The sequence below is a fragment of the Lepisosteus oculatus genome, chromosome 3 (genome assembly GCF_040954835.1).
Source record: "Lepisosteus oculatus isolate fLepOcu1 chromosome 3, fLepOcu1.hap2, whole genome shotgun sequence".
NCBI lineage: Eukaryota > Metazoa > Chordata > Actinopteri > Semionotiformes > Lepisosteidae > Lepisosteus > Lepisosteus oculatus.
The window spans coordinates 52259421-52283505 of NC_090698.1; the positions used below are offsets into that span (position 1 = coordinate 52259421).

The window sequence follows — 24085 nt, forward strand, 5'->3', positions numbered from 1 at the left end:
GTTCTTTTACAGTATGGCTTTGCATTTATGATACTTGAAATCTAAAGTAGTTTAAGATTTGTTTACTGTGTGCATGCGGTATGTAAGAACATATTCTGAGTGTTACTAATAACACAGATCCCAGCAGACCAATTCTTAAAAGGACACACTTCTGTGGGTTGTATATTTTATAGTATCGTTTTACTGACTTATAAAGAATTCCAACATCCAACATCCATCAAGCCCAAAATCTCTTTTCAGGCAGCATCTTTACTGTTTACTCTTATAGCTAGATGCACCAAAATTAGAGGGAAAATTAAATATGAAATAAAATTAAATATGAAATTTGAAAAATGAAAATGTTCCTCCATTTAGAAATATAAAAGTTGGAGAATTATTTGAAATGGTCTTGATATATTATAAGATAATCACTGAACAGTGTTTAAATGCACAACAAAACAACAGTCTACTAAATAACCCGTCTTCATTACTTTGGTTATTTTAAAGTAATGAAGGAATAAACGGACAATCAAAGAGTCAAAGTTGATGCCAGTGTCTTCAACCAATGCACTTTGACTGTTTTCAGATTGATGTGACATTCAAAAGCACAGTCAACATTCAACACTCTCTCACAATGCATGTAGCGGAGTCATAGCTATGTCCAACCAACTGTTGTTCAATTTTCATCAGATGTGTTACCTTTGTCCCTGAGGGGTAAGAGATTTATGTTGCTTCAACTTCAGTGAAGGCAGCTCCTAATCAAAGTGGAAAAGCTTTCCCCCAGATTCGCCTGATTGATCCTCTGCGATTCCTTTTCTCTTTCTCTTGTTGGGTACATTGTGATCTTTCATTTTGTAACACTGGGGGTTTCTACATCTTTCAAGAGTGTTCCATTTGTCACTTGTCATCTATAGCCAGGGAAAGCAATCTAATTCAGGAGCCACATCAACCAATGGACTAGAACATTTGTCTATTCACATATTTATTTATTGTCTATGAGCAAAAAAAAAACCCACAAAAATACGTGCTTTCAAGCGTTGTTGTACTTAGCTGCTTCTATGTTAAGGAATATAAGAATTGTAATTATAGGAAACATCATAAAATGTAATGTCAAACATTGAGATGATGTATTAGGAAAATTTTAATATGGACACATTCAAAAGTAACAGCAGATAAGTCTCATAATGTATAGCCTTTTAAATCGTAACTCTTAACAGGTGAAACTGCTGACACCATCTAAAATAACGTGATATTTTTGTGATAATGTACAGTAGGCTGGGTACGTTCCAGAGATCATCAGGTGCATGCAGAATGAAGAGTGGATTAAAAAAATGGAACTTCCAACGCTAGAAGAAATATCCCCTTGAATTACATTACATCTAGTCCATAATTTTTTTTTTAATTTGTAGTCAAATACTGTATGCAGACATCCTTTCATTTTTGTCTTGTGAGGGTTACAGGGTCAAATGATAATTTTACAGAATACAGATTACAACAATATACAGTACCACAGGCAAGTGAATGAATAATGAATAATATTATAATGAATAATAACTACTCTTATATAGCTACACTTATATAGCGCTTTTCTGGACACTCCACTCAAAGCACTTTACAGCTAATGGGGACTCCCCTCCACCACCACCAATGTACAGCACCTAATAATAATAATAATAATAATAATAATAATAATAATAATAATGGCTGCAATAGCAACCATAATCTACATAGAGTCCCAGGGCTTTTCTCAGAAAGAGTAGGGCTTTTACCCCAGCGTCCTGGCCAAATTTCCCATAGTCCATTACCAATCATGACCCCCTAATAATCCCCATCTATGAACTGGTTTCATCACTCTGTTCTCCTCCCCACAGATAGCTGGTGTGTGGTGAGCAGACTGGCGCACTATGGCTGCCATCGCAGAAAAGTGCTATATAACTGTAAGGAATTATTATTATTATTATTATTATTATTATTATTATTATTATTATTATAGATCACAAGAGCAGTTTTACCATGAAATGGATCCTAAAACAATCACATAAAGCCACAGAATTTAACGTGTTTGAAAGGGTGCAGGGCATCAGATCAGTATTTCACTACTTACACTACTTATCCACTACCTATTCTGAGCAGAGGCTATCACATGATCCTGAAAAATGTTCTGCTGGTAACAGTAATATTTCTCCACACTGATCATGTGAAACAATTCCAGGCTGCTGATTACATCCTCATACATGATGACACATCCCATTATGTCCACCTCAGACCTCTATGAGACATCTAGGATGAATCTTACCTCATCTGAAAACTTTGCATGTGACCAGTGGGAAAGGATTCATTGTTGATCTTATCAACAACAGTCTAAACTTATTTGTTGGGTTCCATTAACCATGGACCATGAGTGGCACAGTGTAAGTTTGACAAGCTCTCAGATTTGTTGAGCTTGGGCAATTTTCGCGTGGTTTGGGTTGCTTCAGTTTTTGTGACACACTGAGATCTGTTAGATGAGGTTTAATTATTAATATATTAACGTCAGCATATTTATAATAATCATAATAATAATGTTGATAACATTGTTTTACAGACTCCACACTGGGATAATGATATCTGAGATATTATTTAAAACCCAAGGAGCAATAAAATAACTATGAATGCAAACAAATAAAAAATACATATATGTTTGTAGCTTTTCATTTGCGCAGTAATGAACTTACCGGTACAAATTTTTGTAATATAAATGCAATTATAATGCATATATCAAAACGTGGTATACAGCATCTATATAGAACAGTTCAAAAACTTTCCATGATCTTTTATATAGATACCATTTATATAGATACCATACCATAGCTTTTATATATATTATCTTGAATTGAATTGAAGTATATAACTATTTTTTCTTTTTAAGTTTTTAATTGTAAATGAGATAGTTTTACATCTCTTATGTTGGATACCCTCCTTTCCAGTAGAGGGCGAAAGTTATTTATATTCACTCAGTTTTGCATCCGAGATATTGGCGTTTAACCTTTCACTCTAAAGTGCGGCTGTTTTTCTCCTTTTTTTCCAATCCAGCTGGCTGTAGCCAAGAGCTAGACGGAAGTGAACGTTTTTAAATGGGAGGCGGTAAATATTTATGGCAGAGCGGGTAGAAAACGGTTAATGGAGTGCTTGGTAACTGAATTTTACTGATAGTGGGGCAATTTAAAACGGAGGCGTGTCGAGAAGTTAAAGAGACGGGTGTGGATATACTGACTGCAAGTTAAGAAACATGGGAACTAAGTCAGATCAGCTCCTGATCGTTGTCTCCATTCTAGAAGGTAATGTGAAAAAAAGTAAACATATGTGGTAGTTTTGAGTTTTATTCGACTAAGCTTTTTTCTGAATTGTTAAAGTAATTTATTTCTGTATGCGAAAACGATTTACAGGGGGAAATCACTTGCATGTAGCTATTGTAACTTTCCCAACCGACTATTTTTGCCAGTATTTTTAACTGTTGAGAAGTGTGATGGATGTCAGCACTGAAATTTAAATTATAATACGGAAGCAAGCCTCTCTTTGTCACGCAGGTGACGGCTACAGATCTCTAAACTGAGGTTTTTCGAAATTTTCATAATAACGGTGTCAAATAAATGCAGTGTATGCTTTCGTCTGCGTTCACTAAGTAATACAAATAATAAGGACGATGTTGAAATATAAAGGATGTCCTTGTTATCCCCGAGACGTTGTAAATATTACAAAATGCATTTTCGAAATAACTTGTGTTCAAAATGCAGTCACCAAATTGCACACTATTATATGTGAATATAATAAATCCTGCAAACAACACATACACAGTTACATTTACTGATAGCATAAGTATTCAGACTCCAAGTTAGTTCTTGGAGAAGTAGTACTTGTGGCAGTAATTTTAGCTGTCAGTATTGTTAGACTGGTCTCTATCAGGTTTGCACAGTGGGATGGTGTTCCTGGTGTAACTGCTCCAGTGCTGTCAAGTTAATTTGGGATAGCTGATGTGTTGTAAGTCAGGCCTTGCCATAAATTCCCTGTTTGATTGTCAAAGACAAGATTTTAACTAGATTCCTCATGGACATTCTCACTTTTTGTCAGACCTCTTCAGTGGGGAATTTACCTTATGCTTCAGGTCTTTGTCCTGCTGCAATTTGAATTTTTGACCCAGTTTCAGATTCTCAAATCTCATCTGATCTTTTAAAGTTTCTTTCTTGTTGCTCACCCATACAAGATATCTTTGTGCGGGGACTAGGATATTGTTTATGTATAAATAATATTTCGCATCTTAGATATAGAACCTGGCAAATCTTACAAAGTCACTATTGGCTTTTACAGTGGCCACTCTAACCAAGCTCCCATTTACCTGGTTACTTGGTTTCGAAGGGTGGCCTGATCAAAGCAGTGTCTGAGTGTTATGCCACTCAGCCACTGTGCCTGCAACTCAACAACAGGCAACCCACTGAAGCTAAGCAGGTGTGAGCCTGTCAGTACCTGGATGGGAGACATCCTGGGAAAAACTAAGGTTGCTGCTGGAAGAGGTGTTAGTGGGGCCAGCAGGGGGTGCTCACCCTGCGGTCCATGTGGGTCCTAATGCCCCAGTATAGTGATGGGGACACTATACTGTAAACAGGCGCTGTCCTTCGGATGAGACGTAAAACCGAGATCCGGACTCTCTGTGGTCATTAAAAATCCCGGGGCGTTTCTCGAAAAGAGTAGGGGAGTAACCCCGGCATCCTGGCCAAATTTCCCATTGGCTCTTACCAATCATGCCCTCCTAATAATCCCCCTCTATGAATTGGCTTCATTACTCTACTCTCCTCCCCACTGATAGCTGATGTGTGGTGAGCGTTCTGGCGCACTATGGCTGCCGTCGCATCATCTAGGCGGATGCTGCACATTGGTGGTGGTGGAAGGGAGTTCCCATTACCTGTAAAGCGCTTTGAGTGGAGTGTCCAGAAAAGCGCTATATAAGTGTAAGCAATTATTATTATTATAATTCATATTCCACTCCTTAACGATGTAAGTCATGTGACATCACTCTACTGTATGTCTTGCAGTGGACAGAGGTTTACTGGACTGTCTGGAAATAAAAAAATTTTTATCTTCATTAGTATAATTTTAAAATGTGCAAAATAAGCCGGGACAAATCCTTCTATAAAATTAGATTCTCAAAAGGTTACCCTTTTCTTAAACCACCAAACCCACTTATATAGAGAAACCACCTGTTAGAATGCAGCCTTTCCCTAGTTACAGCGATGTAGTTATCATCCTAAGTGAACAGGTTAGAAAAATGTGAAATATCCCCTCACACTGTCTGCAAAGGGTTAAGTGGCCTTCTCCTGATCTATGCCTCTATATCATCTTATTTCTCTTTTATTTCAAAAATTCTTTGGTCTTCACGGGTAAGTTCTCACATCACTGTGTGAGTTGTGGCTGGAAATTCATTATCTGTCCAAGGGAACTTACACGAACAGATGCATTTAATATTAAACCGTATTGGTTACACACAGAGACTTCTACACAATGTTTGTGATCTGTCAAACTATTATTTTTTTATTTGAACTTAGGGTTTCTGTATCAAATGACTTGAATAGATACGCAACTGCGAATTTTCTAATTTTCTTCGCAAATCCCATTTACATGTCAGATTTTTAACTTGATCACTTTGGAGCAGATTGTGTATTCTAAGTAAAGGTCCCTTTAAAAAAGTGTCATGATTGCAATCTCAGACAGCAATACGATATGGACACTGCAGGGGATGAATGATTTTGCAAGGTACTGTATAGCCACAGACATTTGAAAAGCAGGAGTCTGTTTGTAACTTGGTACACGTACTGTATGCTTGAGGTGAGAATTGGAGCTCTTGTTAGGATGAAATAGAAATTTGTGTAATTTTCACTTCAAGTTCCTTTGACCAATTATCCATTTTATTTTTTTTCCCTTTATAATTGCAGCTTAACTATTTCACCCACTGTGTAAAGTTGTAGTAACGTATTTGGCAATAGAAGCAATTTAAAATCTTTAACACCTTCACTGTGATCATCATCATCAGTCCTTTTTAGTCTGGGGCTGGATAAACGTCTCCCCAGAGTCCCTTCTTACCTCTGTTTTCTTTGTGTCCTTTGTCAAATCAGTTATTTGTGTACAGATTGTTCCCACAAACATCTTAAATTCATCATGCCATCTGGACACCTCCAAGTTGCTATTTTCCTGACCTCTTGGGATCCATTTAAGAATGTATTTGATTTTATCCGTGTCCATTCCTGTTTTTTTTTTCTTTTTCATTTTTGTTTCTTTACATTTCCAATAATTAGATGATTTCTAATATCAAGATGATCCACCTGTTCTTTTTAATACTTCTTCCAATTTAGGGTCATGGTTATTCAAAGCAGGAATGCTAACTACTGTGCCACCGCTCTCTCAGACCCATTACATATAAAATCTTCCAGGAGTAATTTTGAATTTTAATGTATTTTTCTGGCCTTTTGTGGAATGTAAGATCTGGTAAACTTTTAATGCAAAATGGGCTAAAGAGTTTCCTGCCTGGAGTTCTTGGTTTCTTTAATAGTATCTCCTTTGCAGGTCGACACTTTCCCAAGCGTTCACGCCACCTTCTTGTTGTGGAGGCCAAGTTTGATGGAGAACAGTTAGCTACTGACCCCGTGGACCATAAGGATCAGCCACAGTTCTCCACAGAGCTTGCCTGGGAACTTGATAGAAAGGCACTCCACCAGCACAGGTGTGATCAGAAACCACCAGAACATATTAGTTCTTATGTCCCTATTATATCTGTGGAATGAAGTGTTAATAAAATGATGCACCGTTGTTTCTGCCAAAAAGGATTGAGCAAATGTATTTTAAAAAAATGCTGTTCCCAGTTGAGTTCTCATCTATACAATACGGTCCTTTATTGACTTAATAATAGGATTTCTATAGACTGTTGAACATACTGGAGATTGCATTTGAACTATTGCATTTCATAAGTCAAATAAAATACCAAACTTTTGAGAAGTTTGTTTTGCTTGCAGTGTACCTATCAGCTAAAATAATTAGATTATTTGATTGATATCGATCAGAACAAAGTATCTTGAACAGAACTCTTTGTATCTTACAGTTTCATAATAAAAGTGGCCTTTTGTAGTTCCTGTTTAGGTATTATGAAAAAAAATGTTGCATCCTTTTTGTTGGAATTCACACCTTTTTTTTTTCCTCTTATGATTCACATTTTTGGAATGCACCCTTTTTAATTTCCTTAGTTGGATACTACAGCCATTTTACTAGGTTGCGAGGAATAGAAACAATATGTGTACATCTTGCACTTTCAGCATCATCTGTTTCTTTTCACATTCCAAGCCTGCCGGGCTACAATGTCAAACAGAAGACCAATCCTGCTTTCAGTAATAACACAGGACTGCAGGTTCATGGCAAGTATAAGGGATACTGCTGCATGACTGGTATAGAAGAATAAATAAAATGAATGTAGTTCTTTTTATTCCCGTTCAGATTACAGCGTACACCTATTAAACTGCAATGTTTTGCTGTTGATTCATTAACATCTGCAAAGGAGTCTGTTGGGTACATCATCCTAGACCTGAGATCTGTGCAAGAAATGAAGCAGGCAAGTCTTTACTAGGAATTTTATCCCAGTGATTTTTAAACACCTAATTTTTTTGTAAATGTTGTAACTGTTTAGACATTCAGAGTGATTCATTTTTTATGGTTTTGAGACTCATCCTAATCCTAAATTTATCATTTTTAACCTAGTTTTTAAAGTGATGTTTTTAATATCAGCAGAAGAAATGGAGAGTATTTTGTATTTTTACTAATGTAAAAGTTTATTACTTACAGTCTTAGCAGTTTTAAAACCGAGAGTTTTTCTTAGAGCCGTATTTTCCAATTAAAATGGGTTAGCTTTTAGTTTTTTTGAGTTGTCCTGGATGAAGAATTTTTTGGCAGAAATGATGTGAAGGAAATAGATAAAAATTGGATTCATTTAGAACATGGAGCAGTGGATCTGAATTTGACTTCAGCTTTAAACTAATATCTTTTTTTTTTTTATCAGGCACCTAAATGGTATCCATTGCTGAGCAGCAAATATACCAAACAGAAGCCAGCAATTCTTGTCAGCTTGGTCCTTGAAACTGATTCCAAACACTCAGATGGATTTAAAGCAAAAGAAGCACCACCAAGGCAAGGTAAAATTTTAGTTGGTGAAATGCTTGAAACATTTCTGTATTGCTTTTGAATTATGTAAAGCTGAAACATGAATGTACAACACACTGCTGGGTACACAATTCTGTGGTAAACCTAAGGTAATTATAGATGACATTTTTTCTAGCACGGATACTTAAATTCTTACATGCTTTATTGGGTGGGCTTACATGCTACAGGATTGCACTTTTCTTATTTTATCCTCTTTTTTCCCTTTTCATCCTTCCTTCTTGTGTCTTTCTTTATATCAAAAAGCTAAACACAAATATTTAACCAAGCCTATAGTAAAACAACCTCAGTGGCTTTCAGACTCAGGTGAGTTTGATGAATCTCTTGCTTGCCTAGTGTTGCCTAAGGTTGTGTCTAGATACATGTTGAAACATGTATGGCTGGGGGAGAAATGCTTTGTGGGGAAAAAGTACACTTTAGAATCACATGCTTAAGGGCAACTCTCAATGGGATCATCAGAAAATAAAAAGGCTTTTTAATTTTTGCTTGAGTATTTTTCAGAATTACTGCACTTTATCTTCCTGCAGTGTTATTTCTTTACACCTTACCCCTTCATAAAGCATCAAGCCCCTGTACATTCAATTAGTTTTAGTTTTTTTTAGTTTATATTAGTATAAACCACCAGAACTCGAATAAGCCAATTCATGCAAATTGTAATTATTTCCCCAGCCGTATAATGCTGAGAAACCAGCGCAATTCCAAAAAGAATGAGTAAATGAAGAATATAAATGTCTAATATTCCTGATAACATGTGTGTCATCTGATTTTTTTTTATTTATCTTAAATTGTAGCAGACATTACATTATTTAACACCTAACACAATTCACAACAGATAGAAAGAATGTTCAGTTCATTGTCAAAACATAAAACATCTTGCTTACATGAGGTGTGGTACATGGTTCAACGAAGTTCATCTGAGTATAGACAAAGCACAGCTGTATTGCTATATAATCAAGTTCTCTGCTTTCATCAATGACCAATCATAAAACAATATGGACTTATCCTGTAACAGACCGTCTTGGCTTATTGTGTAATCATATATATTTCTTTATAGCTACTCCACCATTGTCAAATCTGGATCCTAGTAAACTGATTGCAATGCTGAATGAAGAGGAAGGTTATCACCAAATTGGACCTCGAGATTACTGCTCTGATTTTTTTGTTTTGTCTGTCACTGTGGCTTTTGCTACTCAGCTGGAGCAGGTAAAATATTGTATTCCCTTGGACATTAAATATATCATTAATCATTTGAAATAAGAAATATGATATCCTCTTGTAATCTAAATGTAGTGTACGGTTGGAATTGACCGAGCAAATATAATACACAGCACCTAATCTTCAGACACCTGTGACCATATGGACTTTGTTGTTTAGAAGCATTTGTCAGTTTTTAAGCCTTTGTCATCTTGACTTTCATCTTCTCATGCATGAGCTGTTGATTTGACAAAAGTCTGTTTATAACTGCTTTCTTGTATTTTAGTTTGAAAAGTGTCAAATCAAATGAAGCCGGGTGGCACATGATAGGAAACATTTTATTTTCAAAGAGATGGTGATTTTTTATTTTCAATAAAATCAGTTCCATTTTGAGCTGGTATTCAAACTTTTTTGATCTTGCTCTCTGTGCTGATTTCATATTTAGAAACTGCATGTTTAAGTGGAAGACACTTTATTCTTCTACTGCTATCGTTTCTGCATTTTCCATGTATCTTATATTTATATATAGTATTATATTATCTTTGAAGGAACAAGTAATAGGTTTATTCCATGCTGAAAAGAGAAGAAAGAAAACAGTGTTTCAGCCATGGAGCCTTCTTAAGGTGTGTGAAGAACTGTGAGTGACGCACCTGAAGCAGGCTCCACGGCCGAAATGTTGTTTTCTTTCTTCTCTTTTCGGCATGGAATAAACCTATTACTTGTTCCTTTGCAGCCTACGCATGCTGACGCAGCTACCCACCTGAACTGTCTTTAACAATCTCACAAACCTTAGGCTATTTTAACCTGTGACAATACTGAGTATGTGCTCATAGGCTTCCAAAATTAGCTTTGCAAAGTTGGTGATTTCAGTGTTTATGACAGTGCTGAAATTAAACCCTTGACGAGGTTTAGTGAACAACCTTCAAGTTACTTTTCACACCAAGTTGTCATTTGAATCTTCTGTTAGTAACATTGTAAGGCTATCTTTTTCCACGTGCATAACATTATTCTCTTAAAGCCCTTGCTGAAATATTAATAACCAGGTACTAATATGCACCCTTAAGGGGTAATTACATACATTTAGTACAAGTGTTCATCTGAGATCTACTGATTCAGCTCTGATGATGACCAGTTTCCACACAATGGATAATAAGTATTTCTTTTACAGAACACTCTCTGAAGTTCTTATTGCTCAATTCCATTAGAGAGACTTTGACTTAATAAACATGACCTATGTTTTCACTAACTTTTAATATATAATTCAGTTTTACAGTTGTAATTTGGGTTCATTGACTAAACCATTTCTATTTATCTTATGTATTGCGCTTATCATAGGTGTTTTCTTATTGTTTATTATGTTATAAACCTAGATATTGTGTTAATCCTGACAAATTATCCTTGAGATCAGTTTCTATTATGGATTAAGGTTTTCAAGTTACATTTTTTAAAAGACATTTTAATGAGATTTCTAAAAATAAATTGGCATTTTAGCTTTGATAAATATATCATGTTTATCTTTAAGGAATTGTACTTAAACCTGTGATGATGGAAAAATGGGATTTTTAGTTCTTTCCAAGATTAGAGACCTAAAACCTGAATATATTACACATTCATACAGTTTTTGATACCAGAGTTTGTGTTTTATAGAAAATCGTAAACCTGTGTGCCTTCAGTTAATGATCAATTGATTTCTTGTAAGCTGATTCCCAGCACCATGAAGCTTCCTGAAGACAGGCCCGAGTTCTTCTTCTATTACAACTTGCTGGGAAACGACGTGACCAATGAACCCTTCACTGACCTTATCAACCCTAACTTTGAGCCAGAGCGAGCCTCAGTGAAGATTCGCAGCAGCGCTGAAGTTCTCAGGGTGTTCTTCGCAGCACAGCCAAGCCTTCAGGTTCTAGCTTTTGTGCATCCAGTCTTGTTACCAGATCCTTCTATGTGGACGTAGCACATTTTTCAGATAATTCATATAAATCACATACACATAAACATATAAATCACATTTTTCTGAGAATTCAATTTAAATGCATCTCGGGGTGTTTTGTGTTTAAAAAATGAGAAGTTTTCTTCGTCTCTCCCATCTGTCGTACATCCCTTTGCAAAGTTGTTTCTACTGTTTGTTTGTGCCAGTAATTGCTGGTAATAGTATCTGACCGTCATTTCATCGATAGTTTTGAATGGCAAACAAAAACAGGTCACAGCAGAAAGCTGATTGTACCCTGTGTGTAAAAAATAATATGTGGTTTTATTGTCTCTCCTTTTTTTTTATTTATGCAGATACACCTTTGCTGCGGAGACCAGTCCCTAGGTAGTACAGAGATTTCGCTGGCAGGAATTTTGAAGAAAAGCAGCGTTGACATTGAGAAACACCCTGCAGCAGTGGAAGGAGCTTTCGTTCTGATCCCTCCAAACAGAGCCAAACAAAAGCTGCCATCTGTTCCTCTTGAGTTACAGCCAACTGTTGGAGTGTCAGTCACGCTGAGAAAAGACGCAGACAATTCACAGGTACCATTACCCTTTTAACCTTTGTACTATTCCTTTTAGCAGAATTAGCTCCCGAATGCAAAATTGTTTTGTGGACAAGTTGTGATATTTCTAAAGAAACAGTACATTGCCTTTTATAAGAACAAGACAAAATTCTCTTGTTTTGTTTTAAAGAATGTCTGTATACTTTAAAATAAGGGCATCTGTGTGTCGTTTCAACATGACATCTCAGATTTTAACATAAATCTTGTTTTCATTTAGATTTTCTTAAGAGAAAAGTACCGTCAATATGTAGTTTAATTACATAAGGTTTTGAAAGTGTGTGGGTTTCAAATCGACCTACTGTATTGCCTTTCAGATTACTTCTCAGATTTCTTTGGACAAGGGTCGGTGTTTTCAAATTTTCATTGACAAGAAAATTATTAAACTAAAATTCTGGTAAAAATGCTTTTCATGTTGTCATAATCTATGAAAATCATAATTACCCATTTTTAGTTTTCATTGCTAATTACTAGAATGTGCAATACAATTTAAGTTTTTAAGATGTCCTGGATTTGTCTGTTTCCCCTAAATTGTTACAACCTGGGTTTTGTGTAGCATTGTTGCAAATTAGTGATTTATTGTCTAACTGTAGTTCCTGTAAAATTGTCTACATGTAATTTTTATGTAAAACGTTACATATTGGAATTAGGTGGCTTAGAACCTAAGCTTATACTTAATCTTATGACTGCATAGTCAACTTTCCTGTTATGTTGTGATAGTTATGTTAAGTTATCCCACACAGAGGTTCTTTTTGAATTTACATACATTTGATCTGAATGCCGTTATCACTGTTTCATTTTCCTTTGTGCGTTATCTTTCTGTAAGACGTTTCCCATCAGTTCAGTTGCTTTTCTTCCCCTACGTTAGTCAAGAACAGAAAAGTCCAAAAACAATATCTAAACATGTCTCAGTAAATAACATAAACAATGAGGTTGTATGCTATTCATCAAGGGCAAATTAAGATGTTTGTGATTCTGTATAACGGATAATGTATTGTGTGTAGCCTGCAGGTCCTGCTGTGAGTGAAGATGTAGCTCGGACTCCCGTGAAGAAGAGAGTTGTGTCTCCTACCCTCCCTAAGTCCCAGGCTCTGGAGCACAGGGCCCGCTCTGTTTCTCCTCCCAGGAGTCCCCCTGCCCCGAGCCAAAACCCCCCCATAGTTGACCCTGCAACCGAAAGTGAGGTGGAGAGCTTGCAGGAAGACCTGAGACACGCAAAGAGGGACCAATACGGTAAGAAGATCCTCAGGAATGAGAACACCTTCTCTCCCCCTTGAGCAATAATACACAAATTCATCCATGTACACCTGACGCCAGAGCAGACCTGAGCCCTTATGGAAAGAACTCAGAAGAGTACTCTTATAAGTGTACGTTCTACTGCTATTTTTAGCTTTTTGGAGCTAAATTGGTATGGAAAATGATTAACTGTTTTAATTCTAATAGGAAAGAAAGATTCAGAATAAGACTTTAATCTCCGTTTTCAATCACAGCTTGGCCTTGTTTCATGTCATGGGTAACTGGAATTGCTTGTTATTGGCTAAGGCTGCCTAAGTTGGCCTAGTGCTGAGAGACGTTTCCCTTTTCTATACATATATACGCTATTACACAAGGTTGTAGAAATGAATGTGGACCAGAGAAAATAAATTATCCTCATTGTTCACTGTTGAGCTTGGTATTGTTTCTTTGTTCATTTTATTTATCTGGATTGATCGTCGGGTAAAATGACAAACAAAGTCAAGTTAGTGTACATCTGCTTGAGAAAGTTCTCTATGGAAGCTGTGAGTGTGCCTGCCACCCCAGAGATTTAACTCATTTAAGATTTTTCTTCTTTTTTTACAGTAAATTTTGTTGTATTGCTCATCTTTAATTCTGTATGATCAAAAACCATTCTTAAACATGTTTAAAATAACCTTCCATTACGATGTATTGTGCACACATTTATAAGCAATGCTGTCATCTTAAGTTATCTGTCAGCTTGCATGAAACCTGTCATACTTTAATCTGTCAGGAAATATACTCACAGTGAAAAGTCATGCATTAACTACAGTTACATGTAACGTAAATGGTTGCATTATGTTTTGATCTGTTTGATATTATGTTTTTTATTTGCCTTTTAAACAAAATTGACTGTTGTGGAATATTTGCTAAGCAAATAAGTGGGGATGCAGTAGACCAAAATATACAGGGTTTTGAGATGCAGAACAAAATTTGTTTACCTTTTAATTATAGCAGAGTGCAGTTTTATACTATATTGCATGTACAACTGGAAAATCTTTATCTTTATGATAGAAAAATGTTACCAATTAAAGATACAATAGCAAAAGCTTTTTAGCATTCTAGTTTGCATTGTATAAGAAAACATAATTTCTTAATGTTACTTTAAAATATTTAAATTTCAAGAACACTCTTAACAGTTGATTGGAAATTACTGTGTAGGAAGTACTATGATACTTCGTGAATGTTATTTAAATGTGAAATCACATTGAGTGATTAGCAAGTTAAATTGTTTTTTTCTTCAAAATACCTAGCCAAAATCAGTTTAGATGGATGTTAAGCGTAATGACTGTTAATCTTTGTGTTGAAAGGTGCTGTGTTATGAGATTTACCTTTCTCGTTTGGCAGACTCTGATGGAGGATATCGCGAGGAGCTCCCCATTTCAAATCACCCAAGGCGAGAAAAGTCATCCATCCCCCCCCAGCCTTCACTTCAGAGTAATGTTTTGTTTCTTAAATTGACGACTACCATTATTGTTTCCCATAAAAAAGAACTGAGGCTTTAAAATGGCTCAACCAGGGAAGACGCTCTCTCCAAACAGAGGCTTAGCTCTGTGCCCCAGCCCTCAGGGTCATGTCATCTTATGACATGAACTGGGATTCCCAACATAGTGTCCCGTAATTGGCTGGTTGCCACCAGGGTTGGTTTGAAATCGGTTTGCTAAGATCTTTTTGGCTTTCTGCAAAACAGCGACTCCTACAACTTCCTTGGCACCTGAAGGAATTCCATAATGTCGGTTAAGAAATGTACTAGATCTTGAGTTGGTAGTGACTCTCCTGTAAGGCTCTGTAGATTTTGCAGTATGTTATGAAATGAATGACTGATGAGTAGATGGGTCAGATTAGGATTTTACCCATCTTAATTTGCTGAATGCAGATGCAGGAGCTGTTTCCTCTCTATCTCAGCTCACAGTATTTAATGATTCTAAATTGTGCATTTTAAATAAAAATTAAAAAATATTTGAAAACATAATTAGACCTTTTTTTATATAATTCCCCAAATTTAGAATATTCTGCTGTTCATCAGTTCCTCACTAATTGTAGAATCCTTGCACAAACACGAGTGAGATTACATGCACATATCCTCTGAGAACTGCACTGTGTTGCTCCTCTGCTTTTGAGACTGCAGTCCCTCACAGAAAAGAAAACAGAATTATTACCCTTAAGGATAAATGCTTAGCAAGACACAGGGGTCATTGTGATGCAGTTAGCCAAAGTATCCATTGCCAATTAAAAAAAAACACCAAACCCTGGTATTGCCTGGGCAATTGTGCACAGCATTGAGGATTCCCAGCCACTGATGGCAAAACCCAGAATCAAACAATATGTGGTCTTTAGGTTCAGTAGATGTAGTGAGTACTGAGTCCCTAGGAGCTACAGAAGCTGTTACTTTAACAGCTTTAAATATGTGTCACACATATCCTGATGTATTGCTTGCAGTGGTGCGCACTACTCACCTTTGACTTTCACAGTACACCCCCAGTTGATAACAGATGTTGATCAGCCATGTTATGTCAATAAATTGTGTGTATCAATCTGCAAAATCATTTTCATTTTCCTGACAGCAGCTTTCGAATCTGCTGCAGTTTCTTCGTCTCAATATTGTCTCTTTGTTTGCTATACAGCAGGGGTCGAAAAACTTTTTATAGCAAGGACCACAAAAAGATTTTGACTAACCTTGCTGGGCCATCTGAGTGAAATCCAATAAACTCACCGACTGCAATAGATCGCGTTTCTCCGAGCACATCTCCTTCGCGACCTCTTGCATTCATTGCTTAATAAACTCGCCGTCCGTAAAGGGTTTGCTAGCTGCTGCTAGAAGCTGTGATACTCGATAACTAGCTCAGGTAACTGCAAACATTTTTTTAAATTTTCTCTTGAAATCATTACCTGCTTTCAAACAAGATGGCATACACTAGACGTCATTTGTGTGACTGAGCCAATCACAGTAGGCAATTAAATTTCCAAATGAGTTGTAGCACAGGCGTATGTAACCTAGGCTAAAGCTGACGTCTGATAGGCTAAAAGTTAAATGCAACATGCAATAGTTGTTGTTCTGCAATTGACCGAAAGCGCTGGGAGAGAGCAGCAGAGCTAAAAAGTAGAGGCCACTGGCAGAGGATTTTCAGTATCGGATGCAAAAAGTAACCCCCAAGATTCAAGCAGTAGTGAGCTGTGGGCCACTCAGAAAAGTTCAGCAAGCTGGATATGGCCCATGGGACGTAGTTTGCTGACCCCTGCTATATAGCATTACTGTCTGCACCATGCAGGTAACCCTCAGTATTTCTCTATAAAATACCTTTCAGGTGTCTAAAACATTTGTCTAAATCTTTTTGAATTTCCTTTGCAGCATTTAAAGTGTTGGCCAGTCCTCCATCTTCCTATTTTGATTATCATCTCCATACTCAACTAATTTACTAACTATAACCGTATCTAAGTACTTGATCTAAATGAGTTGTGAAATACTATAGACCCCAGCTGTACTCCACTAATTACATCATCACAATGTCAGCATTCACCTTTATTTGTACCGTTTCATGTCTGCTAATCAGTTATCAATTCAAATACATGAATGCTTACCTTGAATGACTACTACCTTCAGTTTAAAAATGATTAATCTTTTAGAGCAATACTTTGAATTTTATCAAAAGCCTAATACAAATCGTAATATTTCATCTGTATATAATATTTGTATCTTACTGTTAATTATTACAGTAAATAAGTAAATCCATGTCTGTTTTCTTCAATCCTATTGCCTCTTCAGTGCTAATTATTGCTTCCGTAATGTTATATTTAAAGTACAGAAATAGCTGTCAATACTTCATTTATGTTATATTGCAGTTAAATACATGCTTAGAATGTGTGTTTTGAATACTGTCATGCTACAGTATGTTGTACAGAAGAATTAGTTTGGAAAAGGAATTACAAATAAACCCAAAGAAGTTAATCTGTTTTCTGTGAATAATTTATTTTTTTTAGTCCCTGGTTCATCCAGTGCTGCAGAGGCTCTGCTCAAGGGTGAAGAAGCTCCAAACTCCAGCACCTCAGTCAATACATCGGCTCCAAAAGTTGCGATCCCAGCATCTGCTCATCATTTCTGTTTTTCATTAGATTTAAGAAGCATCAAAGACATGGATGTTGGCTTCTCAGTAAATTGTATACTAAGGTAATAATGTTAAAGTTCTTTGTTATAAAAATGTATTATTATTGTGCACATAGGTTTATCATTAAAAGCCTGGTGTGGTTATTCCAAATTGTGAAATTGAAACGATTGAAGACCACAAACATAAATTATTTATTACACGTAATATCTTATGTGAAATCTCATACAATCATGTTTGTTGAGTCCATGTTTACATCTCAGATGGATAAACACCTGAAACAGGTTTTCCAGCTACATTGTACCACAACTCTTGGGCAATGAATTGAGACCCTTTATTCATGTTGTCAATCGATAGGATGTTGTTTTAATATGATAGAACAGTTCTCAGTCATGTTACCAAGAACAATAGCTATAAAAGTTTCATTAGTGTAATCAAAAATATTCCTTTTGTAGAAAATGAGCTTTTTTAATTTTAATTTTGTATAGTTGCGGGAAATTATATTTTGATGTTGACACTTAATTTGATGTTAAAGATTGTTTAATTGTTTTAATGTAATATCTGCATATTAGGTTTGGCTGGTGTTCATCTTCCTGTACAGAATTATGTATTGCACAGCACTGTCTCTCTTGACAAAATGTTAAATGTTACATCACTATAACAGTATATTCATATATACTGCAGCAAATGTATTCATTAATAATTAATGAAAAAATATAGGGTCTGTATTAATAAAATCTAAGTTAAAAACACTTAGATTGTTGCATTAAATCTCACAGGTGTAACATTGTCTGTGCTTTTCAAGTTGATTTCAAGGTTTTACACAAAGCAGATAGTTACATTTTAAGAAAGTACATATATTCAATCCAGATACTTAACTTCTAAGTTGTATAAAGTTTTAAAGAGAATATTGCACAAATCACATGTATCGTTTATCTTTTTTTAAAGATACTCCTACCCTTTTTTTGGGAGTGCGGCCCCCATTATGACCAACCCTCCAACAGAAATTCGAAAGAACATGGAAGTTTTCCTGCCTCAGTCATACTGTGCATTTGATTTTGCAGCCATGCCTCAGCAGCTGCAGGACACATTTTTCAGGTACTACGTGTTTTTATTTTATTTGTTAATTTCCAACAACGCTCACATAATCATTAAAGAGCAGTAAGATTAATAGAACAAGAAAATACCACAAAAGGAAATAGTATACAATACAATAAAGATACAAAAACAAAGAACTATAAACTAGCATGTTTTTTTTAAGTGTAAGGTGTCTCTAGAAAATGTGTTAAAGTTAATTTTTCAGTTTATTTGCTTATTCATAGTGTACTAGTGATATTTCAAAACAGACCACTTACACTGTAATTCCTTCTCCACTGATGCGTAATATGCAATAAGACATATACAGATTATAAATGAATGAATGCGTTTTGGCCCATCTAGCATGTTTGGTGGTTTGATTAGATCCTTGGCTACTTTCAAGAAACACTAATTCATTGATATAAGGTATCAGCTTCAACAACATGGCTGGGTACATTATTACATTCCATTCTCAGTTTTGAATATACTTCTTCATAGTTCCCACATGTATCCTCTGGTTTACTTTTTGCTATTTAGTCAGAAGTCCACTGTGTTGCGTTTGTCAGTGCCTTTGATGATATTTAATACTTGGATCAAGTTAAAGACTCAAAAAATCTGTTAAAGACTAAAAAGATTGTTTCTTCAACCTGTCAGTATATGACATTCCCTTAAACTCTGGAATGTGTTTGGTTGCTTTGGTCTGGACTGATTCCAGATCAGCAATATTTGATTAAAAAAAGTGGTGAGCAAAATTGTACACAAAAACAAATCACTTTAATATCGCTTCTGTGGGTAGAATGGAACACACTGTGTAAAAACTAACATTCCTCAATTTTCAAGAGGTGGTATCTGAAGCATAATCAATAAGTAAATTAAGAGAGAAACATCTGTACAGTAATTTACAAATCTACTACTGAACAACCCAAAAAGCTGTCTAACAAAGATGAGCAATAGTTGAAGAAAATATCCTTCTGGCACAGAAGGAAGACAATTGTTAAATTGCCAAATGAACTGGCATAAGACTCAGATGTTGTCATCCATCCGTAATATAGTGCAAAACTTTAGTGTTGAAATCATGACCTAAAGGATGTGTTCCAATAAGAAAACGTCTGTTAAGAAAGGGGAACGAGAATAAAATGTAAATTGGGCACAAGAACACAGAAATTGGATGTTAGAAGAATGATCAGTGATGCTTTGGACAGAAGTCAGTTTCCTTTATTTGGATCTAATAGAAGACAGTATATGAGACACCAAACAACTGAAACCTATGATGATTCATTCCTTAAGCCAGGAATTGAATCTGAATAAGGTTCAGTTCAAGTTTGGCTGTGCCCTATCCTCATGTGGGGTTCGAACATTGCTGAAAATGGATAATATATTGACTACAATGAGGTATAAACTTCACCATGCTATTCCCAATGGTCTGAGATGTATTTGTTCAAACTGCATCTTTCAGTAAGATTATGATCCAAAACATTCATCTGAAATAATTGAAATGTTAATTTGCAAAAGTAAAGATGTTGCTTACATTTTCCAGTGCATGGAATGACCACATCAAAGCCCAAATCTCTGTAATTGATTCCAGCATTTTAGATCTTTGGAAGGACTTTTAGGAAGTATAAAAATGCTATTCCACAAGAGTAATTATAAATGATTTGTTAATGTCCCTAAAATCTTCATAGTTTTGAATGGACATGCTTATAGCTATCATATATTATTTGTAAAGTTGCTTATTTGATTAAGATTTTTTTCATAAAGATATTTTTGTATTGGGCACTGTTTTTAGTTTATTTTAGTTTAGGTCCTCATACAGCAGAGTAGCAAATGTAAATTGTCTAAGACTTTTGCACAGAAATGTAGATATTGACAAATCAAATTGACTATTTTGGTGAGCTCTGAACTGTAAATCAATAAACCATAGAAGTAATAAGTTTACTTATTAATCACTTAGGTAAGCTAGCTGTTAATAGCCCCCATTATCATAAGATTGTGTAATTAAAACCCCTCAATTTCTATTATTTTTTCCATACTAAATTAGTATTTAAATGCTGTAAATTCATTTTTGTAAAGGCTTGCCTTTATGGATACTGTACCAATCCTAGCTACAAATATTGGGAAAGGTTTATGAGACGTTCAGTTTCATTTAGATACACTGGCGAAAGTAAAACTGACAAGATGCTTACTGATTTCAAAACAATTTAAATAAATTATCCAACACCTCAAACAATAGGAATGTAGTAGTGGCTGTTATGAATGATTTATCAATCCAGCATGTGCAACACTTGGTACATAGTAAGCAGTTAAATTGTGTTGAGATGTGATTTTCTTTTCAAATTAAATTACTAGCATATTTGAAACCTGTTAAAACCAGTGCATCCCCTTCACATGTGAAATAATAGTGTAGGTTAGGGATGATAATCCAATAAAATCTCCATGTAGTGTTTATTACAAAACAAAAACCATTATACAACATGTAGCCAAAAAAAAGTTGAAAGAGTGACATTCCTGTTTGACTTTTAAATGTTAAACAACCGTAACAGCATTTACAGTACATCCAAGTAAACCTGTAAATTGACTTTGTGTCAATATAATGGATAATGTACTGTACACTAACAGATAGTGAAGTATGCTTTATTCACGGCTTCTATTGCTGTTCGGGACATAATTGAAAATAAAAATTTTACCCATTTACTGTTTGACATTCATATGATTCTCAGATGTAACATGGAGACTTGCAGTTAAAAAGATATTTCAGCATAATTGTGATAAATTGTGATAAAGTAGACAGAATTCACACAGTTTAGCAGCTTTGATCATTTGCTTTCAATAAGATTTGCGAAGATTGCACCTGCATGATTTTTATTTTTATTTATAATGTAATTGTATTAATATTTTATAAAGAGTTATACTTTGTAGTGTAAGCAAATTTTTCATTGCCCTCACCAAATTGCTCAGGACTGCTTTCTAACACAACCGCCTAAAGACTCTCTCACTCAAATTGATGTTTATATTTCAGTGTTATTCCCATTTGGTTTCTTTTCTTTCAGGCTGCCTCTATTAGTGGAGGTTTGGCACAGAGATAAATCCTCCAAAGACCTGCTTCTGGGCATAGCTAGAATTCAGCTTGCACATGTATTAACAACTGAGAAAACAAGATTCTTAGGCCAGTCGGGTGACCAGTGCTGGAGACAGACCTACACTGAGAGAGTGCCTGTTACTGCAGCCAAAGAGTAAGTGAATTTAAAGTATTAGAGACGGACTGCGATTCAAACCTTTCATCTTCAAATTGGGTACCTTGCAACACAATTTCTGTGGACCAGTTTAGTTGTGTTTTTAACTTGAGTTAGTTGTAGGAAGAATTCTTACCTCTGTGGATTTTTTTTTGTTCAATTATATTTCTTTTATTCTTTGTTTCATTCAACAGGAGACCAAGAAACAATGCATGACCGTACAATTACTGGTCAATGCTTCATTTTACTTTCATATAACCGAAAAGTACATTTTTCATTTAAAACTATTTTCCCATGTTCAGATTTCAGTTGTACTGAACTCTTCATAAATTTGAGACGATGATATATGGCAAGTCTATTAATTCGTTTTTAAATACACTTTCAGTATTGCAAAATGGATAAAATATTGTATGTACATGATGGGATCCTCCACTAGATGGCAGCAGAATATACTTATCTGCATCCTTTAGAAGTCATATTTTTGGATATATGATATAATAATCTTAAAATGGTTGATGTTAGGTTTTGTGCAACTGTTTCCCTCTTCCACTACAGCCCCAATGAGAAAGTTGCCGAGTTGTGTTACTTCATGACTTTAGAGGACTTTGGTCTGGTGAGATCTCAAGAGATTTTGATATCTGAATCTTCACAGGTAATGCATATCAAAATGATTGTTACAAACTATTGGCTGTTAGAACATATTAAGTTTATATAAGAAACACCTTATTTGTGAGAGGTATTCCGTCAAAGGTATATGCATCTAATATATGCCCAATTTTACTCCCCAAAGCTAGCTGTGCCACACTGAGGAGTCTTAAAAGGGTGGAAGCCACGTATCCATGGCTACTAACCTTGACTTTATGTATGTGACATGGCACTAGAAGTCTTTTTTTGGGTGGTTTTGATTTGTAGCATTATGAAATGGCCACAGCTAATTAATATTCACATTCCCATAATTCATAGTAACTGGTCTTAAGGTACCTGACCCTCAAGACCCTGAAAGGTGTTTCTTGTAAGATATATAAATAGAATGTTTTCCATTCAGATATATAAAGTTGATAATTAATGTACTCTTAAGTGATGTTTATTACATGTATTTAAATGTAATAATGTAGTCCTTTGATGTAAGGATAACATATGACAGAAGGTCACTAGAGTGTTTCTTTTAAGAGTGAACTGTTTATACACCCGCTCTCTTGTTTTGTTCAAATTCGAGGCCGTTTAGGTGAGGCTGCAGAAACGATACTCAGTATTTGGTTTTTCATGACAGAGCACCAGTACCAGCCAGCCCAGGCCAGGACCTCCTTGTCAGCCTCCACACAGTCATCAGCTGGACACTGAGCCTGAACCAAGACAGACTTTGGAGTACAAGGCTGCCCTGGAATTGGAAATGTGGAAGGAACTGCAAGAAGACATGTTTGAGAACCAGGTTTGACCTGTTATCCGTGTTCTATTTTTTTAATAAAAGTTTAGTCATTTTTTGTAACATTTTTGTTTTAAAAGGCCGTTTGCTCCATCTCGTTCATTTAGTTTTATATCTGTTTTTTTCATACATGGGTTAGATCTCAAAGCTCTTTGATAGTTAGAAAATATATTTGTTTGTTGAATTTCAGAAATGCTGTTTAATTGTGAAAACATGCAGTAGAAACTAACACCTGTAGGTTCCCCTGAAAAACATTTCCTAAGCAGGCAGCTGGATTTCTATATGTATATTTGCTGTAATTATTATTTCTGCATCTTTTTATAGCTGAAACAGAAGGAGCTGGCCCATATGCAGGCCCTGGCAGAGGAGTGGAAGAAAAGAGACCGAGAGAGGGAGGCACTTGTAAAGAAAAAAGTAGGGGACACTGTACAGGCTGTCATATCTTTATCTCTTTCTGAATAATGCGGAATTAAAAAAATAAACCAGATAAGGTTTTACTTTGTACAAAAGATAATCTCTGCAATACAATATAAAGAGTTACCTTGTCAACTACAAAGCATGGATTTAAATAACCAAAAGATGGAGGTTCAGCATGTGTATGTCATAGGTCATCTACACGTTGTATGCAAAGACGTAGTCCAGAAGTTTTAACTGAATGGGAGCATGTAATGTAAAGATTAAAGCCAATGGACATGGAATTCATTGGTAGTAAATGACTATAATAGAAAGCTGCTTTGAGGTTTTAAAAGTTCTAAGTCCAAGGCAAAATTGTTGTTTTTTTATTCATTCTTTGGGACCGTGCTTCTGCTTTGCATCAGACACCAAATTGGATTTATCCTGAGATTATCCCTAAAAGGAAAGCCGCAATCCATTCCAGGGGATTTGTTTCTGCTCCGCCATTATCCAGTAGAATCTGAATATAATTAATGTCAGCAGCATCACCTAAATCCTGAAGTTTCTTAAGTATCACTGAAGGTTTTGAAATATACTATTGATAATCTCTAAAAAAACAAGGGTTACAGTTTTCATTGCTGAATAACTTGAAGGAGT

The 24085-nt window shown here is 35.6% G+C and overlaps 1 protein-coding gene across 1 annotated transcript in view; it reads left to right on the plus strand.

Annotated features, from left to right (window-relative positions):
• The first annotated feature begins 3014 nt into the window (after positions 1 to 3014).
• cep120 (centrosomal protein 120) overlaps positions 3015 to 24085 on the plus strand; it is a 37681-nt gene continuing 16610 nt past the window's right edge. Inside the window, exons 1-15 of the mRNA XM_015365786.2 lie at positions 3015 to 3296; positions 6571 to 6727; positions 7492 to 7606; positions 8051 to 8183; positions 9263 to 9411; positions 11102 to 11299; positions 11683 to 11910; positions 12935 to 13163; positions 14553 to 14642; positions 17184 to 17370; positions 18254 to 18403; positions 21430 to 21612; positions 22168 to 22264; positions 22883 to 23041; positions 23360 to 23449. Coding sequence (XP_015221272.2) covers positions 3248 to 3296; positions 6571 to 6727; positions 7492 to 7606; positions 8051 to 8183; positions 9263 to 9411; positions 11102 to 11299; positions 11683 to 11910; positions 12935 to 13163; positions 14553 to 14642; positions 17184 to 17370; positions 18254 to 18403; positions 21430 to 21612; positions 22168 to 22264; positions 22883 to 23041; positions 23360 to 23449 — 2214 coding nt within the window. The 5' untranslated portion in view covers positions 3015 to 3247. The remainder of the gene's footprint in view (positions 3297 to 6570; positions 6728 to 7491; positions 7607 to 8050; positions 8184 to 9262; positions 9412 to 11101; positions 11300 to 11682; positions 11911 to 12934; positions 13164 to 14552; positions 14643 to 17183; positions 17371 to 18253; positions 18404 to 21429; positions 21613 to 22167; positions 22265 to 22882; positions 23042 to 23359; positions 23450 to 24085) is intronic.